At 43.0% G+C, this 12194-nt stretch overlaps 1 protein-coding gene across 1 annotated transcript in view; it reads left to right on the top strand.

The window, feature by feature from the left end:
- Positions 1-12194, top strand: part of cep76 (centrosomal protein 76) — a 53302-nt gene that overhangs the window by 31274 nt on the left and 9834 nt on the right. Inside the window, exons 8-10 of the mRNA XM_068031209.1 lie at positions 3903-4091; positions 8000-8166; positions 10973-11306. Of these exons, the coding sequence (XP_067887310.1) occupies positions 3903-4091; positions 8000-8166; positions 10973-11306 (690 nt within the window). The remainder of the gene's footprint in view (positions 1-3902; positions 4092-7999; positions 8167-10972; positions 11307-12194) is intronic.

Raw genomic sequence — 12194 nt, forward strand, 5'->3', positions numbered from 1 at the left:
ATCCACCATGGTAGAGTAATGGCATGATGGGCTAACAGTGATGCCTCTTCACCATTCCTCTTGATTAGGCAGATGAAGATGAACTGATTGGTCCAGCGCAACCTTAACTGAACCAATTATAAACCATTTTTGTAATTGCCATCCTAAGTTCCCAAAACTAGCTGCGTCTCTAGCCATGTTATTCCATTTAACACTGGCATCTACCTGACAATGTGGAAAATTGCTCAGGTATGTACCGTTCACAAAAAGGAGGGAAGACACAATCCAGCCAATTACTGCCCCATCAGTCTTCTCTCGATTTTCAGCAAAACGATGCAAGGGGTCATCGACAGTGTTATCAAGCTGCACTTGCAATAACCTCACCGATGCTCATTTTGGGTTCAGCCTTAGACCTCATTGCAGCCTTTGTCCAAACGTGGACAGAAGAGCTGAATTCCGGAGGTGAGGTGAGAGTGACTGCCCTTGACATCAAGACAGCATTTGACCGAATGTGGCATCAAGGAACCCTAGCAAAATTGAAGTCACTGGCAAATCACCTTAGTTCCATAGCATTGCTTCAGGAATTCCTGAAGGGTAGTGTCCTAAGCTCGAACTACTTTATCAATGACCTTCCTTCCATCAGCACATCAGAGGTGGGGATGCTTGCTGATGATTGCACAGTGCTCAGCACTATTCGCAACTCCTCAGATAATGAGGCAGTCCCTGTCCAGGTGCAGCAAGACCTGGGCAACATTGAGACTTGGGAAGATAACTTGCGCCACATACATGTCATCCAATGACCATCTCCAACAAGAGACAATATAACCATCTCCCTGTGTTGTTCCATGGCGTTACCATCGCTTAATCCCCCTCTATCAACATCCTGGTGGTTACCATTATCAAAAGCTTAACTGGATCAGACATATAAATACTGTGGCTGTAGAAGTAGATCAGAGGCTGGGAATTCTGCAGTGAGTAACACACCTCCTGACTCCCCAAAGCCTGTCTGCCATCTACAAGGCACAAGTCAGGAGTGTGATGAAATACTCCCCACTTGCCTGGATGTAGCTCCAACAGCAGCTTGACACCTGACAGGACAAAGCAGCCCACTCGATTGGCACCCCATTCACCATAAGATGCACTGCAGCAACTCCCCGAGGCTCCTTCCGAACCTGTGACCTCTACCACCTAAAAGGACAAGGCAACAGACGTGCACCACAAGTTCCCCCTCCAAGCCACACACCGTCCTGACTTGTAACTATATTGCCGTTCCTTCACTGTCGCTATCCAAAAGCCTAGACTCCCTCCCTAACAGCACTGTAGGTGTACCTATCCCACATGGACTGCAGCAGTTCAAGGTGGCAGCTCACCACCACCTTCTCAAGGGCAAATAAGGATGGACAATAAATGCTGTCCTTGCCAGTAAAGCCCACATCCCATGGACAAATTTTTTTTAAAATGCCTTTGTGAATAAAGACTGGTCAAGCAGTATATTCTGCAGAGAACGTCTCTCATATGATTCCTTGACTTGGGTGATTTAGTTGATCTCAGCTAGGCAGCAGTTGAGGCCCCACAATTGACCTCGACCCCCACTTAGCCAAGAAAGGGGTCAAAAATCAGTTGGAGTTCTTGCTTCTAATTTGGTATTCAGTGCCTGCTGCTGAAAAGTGCATGTGTGCAGAAATTATATTTGGGTAAGATCGTACGTTTAACCTCCACGGTCGAATGTAAATGAGAAACTTGTAGTCTCCACTTGCTTGAGAAGATTAGCTGCTTGGAAGTTATATCAGATAGCTCTGTGGTTCCTAAATCCTAGCCAAGCAAAAGTCAATGGCTTTCGAAGAGAGGAGAGATAATTGGCTTGATAGGAACAGGCCATTTAGTTCCTCATGCCTGCTCTGCCAACATGACTGATGGGCAACTGAACTCCATATACTTGCCTTTGCTCCATATTCCTTAATATAATGGCTTAACAAAAATCTATCAATCTTAGATTTGTTTGTAAAATAGAGTTCCAAAATTCTGGTCACCACATTACAGGAAGGACATAATTGCTCTGGAGAGAGTACAGAGGAGATTTACAAGAATGTTGCCAGGGCTTGAAAGTTGCAGCTATGAGGAAAGGTTGGATAGGCTAGGGTTGTTTTCCTTAGAAAAGAGGAGGCTGAGGGGTGACTTAATTGAGGTGTACAAGTTAATGGTGATTTATAGTTAGTTATAATAGTCTCAATATGTGAAATCTTATTGTGTAATTCTTTAATTGGTCTGGTGCGTTCATATCTCATGTTTTTAAGTAAACAGTCTCACTGAGTTCGTAACACTAACTTTTCACCATTTAGAAAGTACCCTTTTCTTGCCTTAAGTCCATTTGCCTATATTGAAATCCATTTGCCACAGTTTTGTTAAATCACTTAATCCATCAATATCTGTAATTTTATGCTTCCATCTCTACTGCTTGCACTGCCGCCTTTCTTTGTGTCCTCAGCATACTTGAATATGTGGCTTTCTATCTCATTGTCTAAGTGCGGGACACCACTTGTCACATCCTGCCCATTATCCCTACTCTCTGTCTCCTGCACCTCAGCCAGGTTCCTGGTCTTGGTGATCTGTCACTCTTTTTAGTGTTATTTTCTTCAGTGGTATTTTGCTTATATTAATTTTGGTGAGTCCCTGTCCCTGGTTCAATATTAGTTTCTTTGGCATGTCCGGAATGCTAATCTCTTCCTCTGCTCTATAATAAATAAAATGTGTATACACAAAATATATTTTTCCTCCTGTCCTTGAAGCTTCTCTCTGGGGACATGGATCAGACACACTCCAGTGGATTGACTATTATTTGTTTATGTGACCAGACAGTGAGCATCAGCAAGCTTTTTAACTGCAAGGACATTGAAATTGAACCTAATATGCTTTGTGTTGACATCCATCAACAAGCACAGCCCAGTAAGGGTGAATGGATAATAATCAGGAGCCTGAATCCTTTTTGTGGAACATTTCGCAAACCACACCCCCCCCCGCCCCCGCAATGCTGCCACTGCTGTTCTAACTGCAGTCAGCTTAATGCACAGCTTGAGGGTCAATCTTTGACTGTATGGCTCAACTACCCGCTGCTTAACCAGCTGAGAGAGGAGCACCTTTATTGAACTTCTAAATTTAATGAAGTGTCATGTTACTTGTAATTATTTTTTAATGTGGGGCGGCGCAGTGGTTAGCGCCGCAGCCTCACAGCTCCAGCGACCCGGGTTCAATTCTGGGTACTGCCTGTGCGGAGTTTGCAAGTTCTCCCTATGACCGTGTGGGTTTTCGCCAGGTGCTCCGGTTTCCTCCCACAGCCAAAGACTTGCAGGTTGGTAGGTAAATTGGCCATTATAAATTGCCCCTAGTGTAGGTAGGTGGTTGGGGAATATAGGGAAGGTGGGGATGTGGTAGGAATATAGGATTAGTATAAATGGATGGTTGATGGTCGGCACAGACTCGGTGGGCCGAAGGGCCTGTTTCAGTGCTGTATCTCGAAATAAATAAATAACTCCTACAAATATTTTTGTAACCATGATGAATAGACCAGTTTAATTAGATTTGTTGCATGTTCCAATCAACAAAATCCCTTAATGTTTTAACTTAGACTACAGCTAAGTGGGGTTACAAAGCACGTGTTTGACTTGTGTTCTAAATGCTGTCCTTGATTATTCCTTCTACAAGTTTCAATTTAATATCCATTAAGTTGCATGGGATGCCTTCTCTCAAAGGTGCAACTGCCTACAAGCTGAGCTGTTTTATTATACCTTTTATTTTTAAGCAGCTTCTGATTGATTGTAGGATGCTCTTCATTTATTTACATCTGAATTAAATATTTATAACTTGACTCTGCTCTCAGCTGAAGGGACTGACTATTTTTTTTCTTCTTCCCTGTCCCCCCACCTCAGGATGAGAATGGTGTGAACCGTCCAGTGTGCTCCTATATCAGACCCTTGCGAGCCGGTCGGCTCCTGGACACACCAAGACAGGCAGCCCGATTTGTCAATGTTCTTGGCTTTGAAAGGGCAGCAGCAGTTGGAGGTGGATCCAAGCAGGAGCAGTGGTGCACACTGCTGCCTTTTCTCTGCAGAGGCAAGGTATTTCTTCTGTAGTAAATTGTATTTTCAAAGGCAGCAGTGAATTCTGTCCAACCAGTTGGTCAAAGCTAAACAAGATCTTTTAAATCAAAATTAGAGTTTGTTTTCCAGGCTTCTGGTTTTCAGAATTCTGCACAATCAGGTCAAGCAGTGATTTTTGAATCTGAAGTAGGTCCCTGCTTGCTTTTAGTGTGACCCTCATCCAGGACCTAAATGGTTAGCGTAAATATTCAGGTAGTTGGGAATGAAGTGGGATTTTGATCTTTAGCATTTTAATCCCATGCCCAATCCTTTCCTGCCTGTCAAGGGTAGTTAAATTCAAGGTACATGTTTTTAGCTGTGTATTAATTTCCCTACTCTTCCTGTCCTTCCCTTTCTAGCACATGGCTCTGGAAATAATGCTGAGGTTACCACCCACGAAGTCCTGCTCCTAAAATTGTTTGAGTCTCCTAAATTTATCTTGCAGGACTTCACTCCTTTCTTTAGCTATTGGCTCCCAAATGACCCATGATAACTGGTTGCTTTCCTTCCTGTTACACAATACTTTCCAGTCCAATATGCCCTTTACCTTGGCACCTGGAGGCAACTAAGCATTTGGATTGTTGCTCTGGACTGTAAAGGATTGTGTTAGCCCCTCTAACTATTCAACCTCCATCACTACTGTATTTAGGTGTGATAATCTGTGGCCCCCACCCAGACCATCTCTTTATTGTTTGTTTATTTGATGACCTGCCCCAGAGTCCTAATTTTCCCACAGGAAACTAAAGCTTTGAAAATTGCTGAAAAAAAGAGACATGCTGTCAACGCTTTTCATCTTGGACAGACACAAGAGTGCCAAATTTCAAAGGGAGCAGCAATTTATACTGCATGAGAAGAGGGTGCTGATTGGTTGGAAGGGAACTCTGGTCGAGGCATTGCCATGGAGAATGCACCAGGGAACTGTTGTCTCGCACGCTTTTGTTTTACTTCAAAGAAGGTGCAAAGCCTGGACATGTTCCTTTTATCTACAGAGGACAGCTCCCTGCGTATGAATATATGTAGCTTCTAGCACGTGTAAGTGAGCCACATTGCGACAGATAATCTTTGCTTGTTAGTGTAATTTTCAGCACACTCGAGGTTGTAAAGCAAGTGCCATTCAATCGCAGAATCACACCTAACGTTGGACATTATTTCAGCTTGTCACAACAGGCAGAGGATTGACTGTACTCAACCAGCCCGTGCTTTTAAAACTCAGATCATGATGTCCAACTATAGTTGTGATTCCGCAATTGGACGGCACTTGCTGAACAATCCAGAGTGTGCTAAGAATTGCACTAACAACCAATTTAAGATGATCAGTCGGGCTCGCAGTGTACTTGTTTACCTACTTAAGCTTGCTAGAAGCTACATGTTATACGCAGGGACCTGTCCTCTGTAGGCAAAAGGAACGTGTCCAGCTTTAAGCCTTTTTTTGAAGTAAACAAAAGACTGAGGGACAATAGTTCCCTGGCGCATTCTCCATGGCAACACCTCGACCAATCAGCACCTTTTTCTCATGCAGTATAAATTATTGCTCAGTTTGAAATTTGGCATCCTTGCATCTGTCTTGATGAGTGCAAGATGAAAAGCTTCGACCTTTTTTTTAGCAATACTGAAGTTCTGTACTACCAGCGACTATATGTTTGAAACTTAATGTTCCTCTGGGCGCACCTGTTCTTTAATCTGCCTTTCCCTGCCCTCTAGTCACCCATCTTTCCTCCTCAGCTGCCCGCTCCCCATCTCATTGATGGAAAAGTTATTGGAAGGGATTCTGAGAGACAGGATTTATATATATTTGGAAAGGCAAGATCTGATTAGGGATAGTCAGTATGGCTTTGTGCTTGGGAAATCATGTCTCTCAAATTTGATTGAGTTATTTGAGGAGGTGACCAAGAGGATTGACTAGGGCAGGGCGGTGGACATAGTCTACATGGACTTTAGCAAGGCCTTTGACAAGATCCCGCATGGTAGGCTGGTCCGGAAGGTTCAAACATGTGGGATCCAGGGTGAGCTAGCCAATTGGATACAAAATTGGCTTGGTAATAGGAGGCAGAGGGTGGTAGTGGAGGGTTGTTTTTCAGATTAGAGGCCAGTGACCAGTGGTGTGCTGCAGGGATCGGTGCTTGGCCCTCTGTTGTTTGTCATATATATTAAGGACTTGGATGTGAATGTAGAGGGCATGATTAGTAAGTTTGCAGATGACACCAAAATTGGTGGTGTAGTGGACAGTGAAGAAGGTTGTCTAAGGGTACAACAGGATATAGATCAACTGGGGAAGTGGGCAAGTGATTGGCAAATGGAATTTAATGCAGACGTGCAAAGTGATGCATTTTGGGAAGTCAAACCAGGGCAGGATATATACAGTGAATGGCAGGGCCCTAGGGAGTGTTGTTGAGCAGAGAGACCTTGGGGTGCAAGTACATAGTCCCCTGAAAGTGGCAACACAAGTAGACAGGGTGGTGAAGGAGGCGTATGGCATGCTTCCCTTCATTTTGGAGGCATTGAGTACAAGAGTTGGGACGTCGTGTTAGAGTTGTACATGACGTTGGTTAGGCCGCATTTGGAGTACTGTGTGCAGTTCTAGTCGCTGCACTACATGAAAGACGTGATTAAGCGAGAGAGGGTGCAGAAAAGATTCACAAGGATGTTGCCTGTTTTGGAGGGCTTGAGTTATAAAGAGAGATTGGATAGGCTGTGTCTGTTTTCCCTGGAGCGAAGGAGGCTGAGAGGGGACATGATCGAGGTATATAAAATTATGAAAGGCATAGATAGGGTAGATAGCCAGAGTCTGTTTCCTATGGTCGGGGTGACTAAAACTAGAGGGCATAGATTTAAGGTGAGAGGGAGGAGGTTTAAAGGGGATCAAAAGGGTAAATCTTTCACACAAAGAATAGTGGGTATCTGGAATGAGCTGCCAGAGGAGATGGTGGAGGCAGGAACAGTAGCAACATTTAAGAGGCATCTAGACAGGTACTTGATTGAGCAAGGCATAGAGGTATATGGAATTAATGCAGGCAGGTGGGATTAGTATAGATGGGCATTATGGTCAGCATGGACGCGGTGGGCCGAAGGGCCTGTTTCTATGCTGTACGACTCTGACACTATGATGTGACTACCCTCTCAAATTGCTCTACTTTTATCATGTCTCTGATTTTCTCCGCCTTCAACAGATGTTCTTGCCAGAGTCTACACCCGTTTGTAGCTCCCACCTTACAGGAATGACACATGACTGTCACTTACTGTGGTGTTAAGTTTTAGTTATTTTGTTCTTTACAATTTACATGCATATTTTATCTACTAATCTATTTAGCACCTCCCTACCACTCTGCACCCGATCCCATCTCAGCAAATTCCCACACTCGCAGTCCTTACTCTCACTCTGTTCCCACCTCACTCAATGATGTGCACTTGGCTCAAAACCAGATGAGAAATTTTGGATGGCAACCTACCTAGTTAAATATTTTACTAATTCACTAGTGGCACTGCCTTGTTCAGGCTATTTGTAAATTATAAAGAATGAAATTTGAATTTACGTTGCAGATGATCATGTTCTCAGGATGTCTGAAAATACCTCGCATCCAATGAATTACTTGCAAGAAGTCTTTGTTATGCCAACAAATTATATGTTCTATTACTGTAGTGCTTGACTGGGGAAGAAGGGAAGAGAAAGGTGGTAAAAGTAAAATGTTTTACATTAAGTTTTCAAACATATAGTTGCTTGGTAGTACAGAACTTGAGTATTGCTTAAAAAGTCAAAGCTTTTCATCTTGCACTCATCAACACACACAACAAGGATGCCAAAGTTCAGGTATATGTATGTATCATTAAAATATTGTGATGTGATGAAAATCTTTCTATTGTCTGCAATCAATGTAATTGTTTACCAACAGGGAGACTGTGAGGATCATGCCAACTTACTGTGCAGTCTGCTACTGGGTTTTGGATTGGATGCCTATGTGTGCGTTGGAACCAAAGCAAAAAGGGTGCCCCACACTTGGGTGATGACTTATGGAACTGATGGAGCTGTCGTTTTCTGGGAGAGCTTAACCGGACACAGGTGAAATCAGGGTACTTGTGGTTTGGGAACCATCCATAAAGAAATCAAGTCTATTAAACAAAGCAGATCTATTATTCAACCAATAGGTATTACCAGTGTGTTTTTCTGCTCTACTTTTCTGTATGTGGCCCTCATATGCACTATTCTATGAGAGGTTGAATGTACAGGTAGCTTACTTGTCGCTTACTCTGCCTCTTGCAGTGGAGGATTTGCAGCCTTCTGATCCATGCCCTGTTGATCTGCATTGCCTACATCAGTTAGGAAAGCAACACAAGAAACTTGCTAGCTCGTAACCCCTTAATAATTTTAGGAGTTGGGACATTCCCTGTGTCTTTAATTAAAAACATAGGAATGTATAGGAGCAGAACAGACTATTATGGTCTCAATGTTCAGAAAATACCATTCTTTATTCTGTTAGATCTCAATTACTTATATTGCCAAAGAACTATCCAGTTCCTTCTCGAAATTGCTGGGCTATCTGTTTCTACTGATTCCCAAAGCAATCTGTTCCACACACTCACCATTCTGTGCGAAGTAGTTAAATCTAAACACTCTTGTTCATCACTTATGTCTTGAGTTCGAGACTGTGGCCATTGTTTGCAGAATTTATGGTTCTTTCAAAATTTTATTTTATCTATACTCCCTGGAATCTTAAACTTCAATGATGCCACCAGCTGTCTTTTTTCATTTTAGTGTTAACTCAAAGCTTGGGCACGTAATCCCTGAAATCAGTTTAGTTGCCCTTCTCTGTATACTTTCCAAAGACAGGAGAGGATGCGGAGGAGGACAGCTAAACTAATACCTGGGATTACATAACTATAGTATGGTGACCAGACTTGTCCAGGTCAGGCCAAACTGATGCACCATATTCATTATTGTCCCTGGGACCTCTATTCTAGTGCTCTGACTATACATCCAAAAATCTTGTTTGCTTTCTTTACTGCTGTTGCATACTGTATTGATGGCTTCAGCATTATCCCCTGTTCCTCTCCTTTGTGTTCTGTAGTTTGCTGCTATTCATCTATGCTCTTTCTGCACATTCTCTTTCCCTGTCTCATTACCTTATACTGATAGCACTTGCCACTTGTCAGCCCAATTCTCCCAACGATCCAGATCTACTTGTTCCTTGTTAAATGCAACTCAACCCATGTGCAAACTTGGATATCTTCATTTATGGGTCCTTCACCAATTTATTTCTAAATTATACTTTTCCATTCTCTGGCTGGCAAGACTGGCATCTCCAGTTGCCTTGAATTTCTGCAATATACTTTGTCGTGGTTTTTCATGCAACTGAGCGGTTTACTCAGGTAGTTGAGAATCAACCACACTGGCCCTGAAGTTACATACAGGGCATAACTGGATAAAGGCGACATTTTTCCTTCCCGAAAGGATGCCAGTGAACCAGTTGGCAATCGACCACTTCACAGTCATTTTCGCTGCCAGATTTTTATTTTCTAATTCCTTTCCTAAACGGAATTCAAATTCTCAAACTGTTGTAATGGGATAAACTTGGGTAATAGACAAGGCATTGACCCCTTGAGAAACCCTTTGCTACTCTTGAGACAATTTCTGATCCTCTCCAGAAGCTTTCTTCCTGCAATGCCATCTCCAACAAGAGAGAATCTAACCATCTCCCCTTGACATTCAATGGCATTGCAATCGCTGAATCCCCCACTATCAACATCCTAGGGGCTACCATTGACCAGAAACTGAACTGGAATAGCCATATAAATACTGTGGCTACAAGAGCAGGTCAGAGGCTAGGAATCCTGAGGAGAGTAACTCACCTCCTGACTCCCCAAAGCCTGTCCACTGTCCACAAGGCACACGTCAGGAGTGTGATGGAATACTTTACACTTGCCTGGATGGGTGCAGCTCCAACAACACTCGAAGTTCGACACCATCCAGGACAAAGCAGCCCGATTGGCACCCCATCTACAAGCATTCACTCCCTCCACCACCAACGCACAGTGGCAGCAGTGTGTACCATCTACAAGATGCACTGCAGCAGTGCACCAAGGCTCCTTAGACAGCACCTTCCAAACCCGCGACCTCTACTAACTAGAAGGACAAGAGCAGCAGATGCATGGGAACATCACCACCTGCAAGTTCCCCTCCAAGTCACACACCATCCTGACTTGGAACTATATCGCCGTTCCTTCACTGTCGCTGGGTCAAAATCCTGGAACTCCCTTCCTAACAGCACTGTGGATGTACCTACCCCAAATGGACTGCTGCAGTTCAAGGAGGCAGCTCACCGCCACCTTCTCAAGGGCAACTGGGGATGGGCAATGAATGCTGGCCTGGCCAGCGATGCCCACATCCCATGAATGAATAAAAAAAATGTCCACTTTACTGGTCTGTAGTTCCCTGGATTATCTATATATCCCTTTTTTTATAAATGTTGCCCTGCCCCATTCTATGGGAATATTCCTGTTTGGAGCTAATCAAAAAGGATTAGTTTCCTTTTGACAGTCTTGAGAAACTGATCAGCTTTATTGGCCTCAATGCTGGTAATCTCACAATACTATCATTGAATTTGGAAGTCATAAAGTATATTAAAAAGACTTCAGCATACTGTTGATATTGAGGCAGCATGTTCTATGAGGTTATATTAAATGCAGAAGCTATATATTCCAAATCCGAAGAGAAGTAGAAAATATATTGAGACTGTTCTTATGTTTTTCTGGTCTTTCACTTTAATTGACACTAAATCAAATTACTTTTACTGTATGTATCACTTACACATTATTGGCAATCAGTGCAATCTTTATATCTAAGATTGATGTGTTCCTTTGTTTTTTAGATATGTTCACAGGCCTGTTAATCCTGATGACCCACCACTAGTAGAACAGCCAAAAAGAGCATATCCTTATTGTTCAATAGGCTGCCTCTTCAATCACCAGAGCTTTCATGCTAATTGCCAGCCATCTGACACAGTTGAACTGTGTCACTTTGACCTAAATGATGAATCAAAGTGGAAATCCATGAGTACTGAGGCCATAAAATCTGTGTGCACTCTTGGGTCATCTAGTTCCCTGCCACCATTTCCACCTTTATGTGCTCCAGTGATTGATGCTGCAGCTGCGAGCAATGAGATTGAGTTGGTTTTGAGGAGTCTGATTTCTGAGCACAGAAAGGTAAGGAAATTGTCAAATGCAGTAAGTATTTTAAGATCTCCAGTAACATGGCAGTATTTATACAGAATCCAATCATAAGGTGCGATTCAGTAAACCATATCATTGAACGACCATTCTTTATGTAGGCATATTTTAAAAGGAAGGGATCTAAATTAAGTACTTTTTATTCAAATTACTTTGCTTCTTAGAGACAAGGAGTGCAAATTCCTCAGCCTATGATTTGATTAGAAGCAGCCCTGAAACTGGTCATAGCCTCACTAATTGCAAGGGAATCACTCTCTGGGAAGTTCCCCTTAATTTAGACCACCAGCAGAGTGGGCAACCGAGAGGAGGTCTTCATACCAAAACACATGGACTAGCTTCTCTTTTTCTATCAAGTCTGTCCCAAACTGTGAGGGTGAAACTTTTGTCCACCATCGCCCCATTTCCCCACCCTACCCCAATAAAACAAATCAACCCCACAATCTCCTGGAAGACAAAATTTCTCAAGTTAGGAACCTGTCCAGTTCCCTTTTGAATGCTTGCAGCAAGTCTGCAGTCAACATCCGAGCAGAAACCTGTTCCACAGGTTAGTAACTCCACGGCTCTATTCTGAGCCACAGCTTTTCACCGTATCTATCAGTGGCTTGGATGAAGGAATGGAGAGTTGTATATTTAAGTTTCCGATTGACGCTTAGTTAGGAGGCACAGTAAGTTGTGTTAATGGGAGCAGGAAGTTACCAAAAAACAGTGAAAGATTCAATGCGTGAAGTTGTCCACTTTGGATAAAAAGAACACCATAATATTTTCTTTGTGTCTACTAGGAATAGTGGAAGAACATTGAGATTTGGGTCTTTTTTTTTAGTGTTTCCTCATAGCCTGAGTTGTGATACCTGGAATCAGTTTAGT

This window comes from Heterodontus francisci, chromosome 5 (assembly GCF_036365525.1).
Source record: "Heterodontus francisci isolate sHetFra1 chromosome 5, sHetFra1.hap1, whole genome shotgun sequence".
NCBI classification, from domain to species: Eukaryota; Metazoa; Chordata; class Chondrichthyes; order Heterodontiformes; family Heterodontidae; genus Heterodontus; species Heterodontus francisci.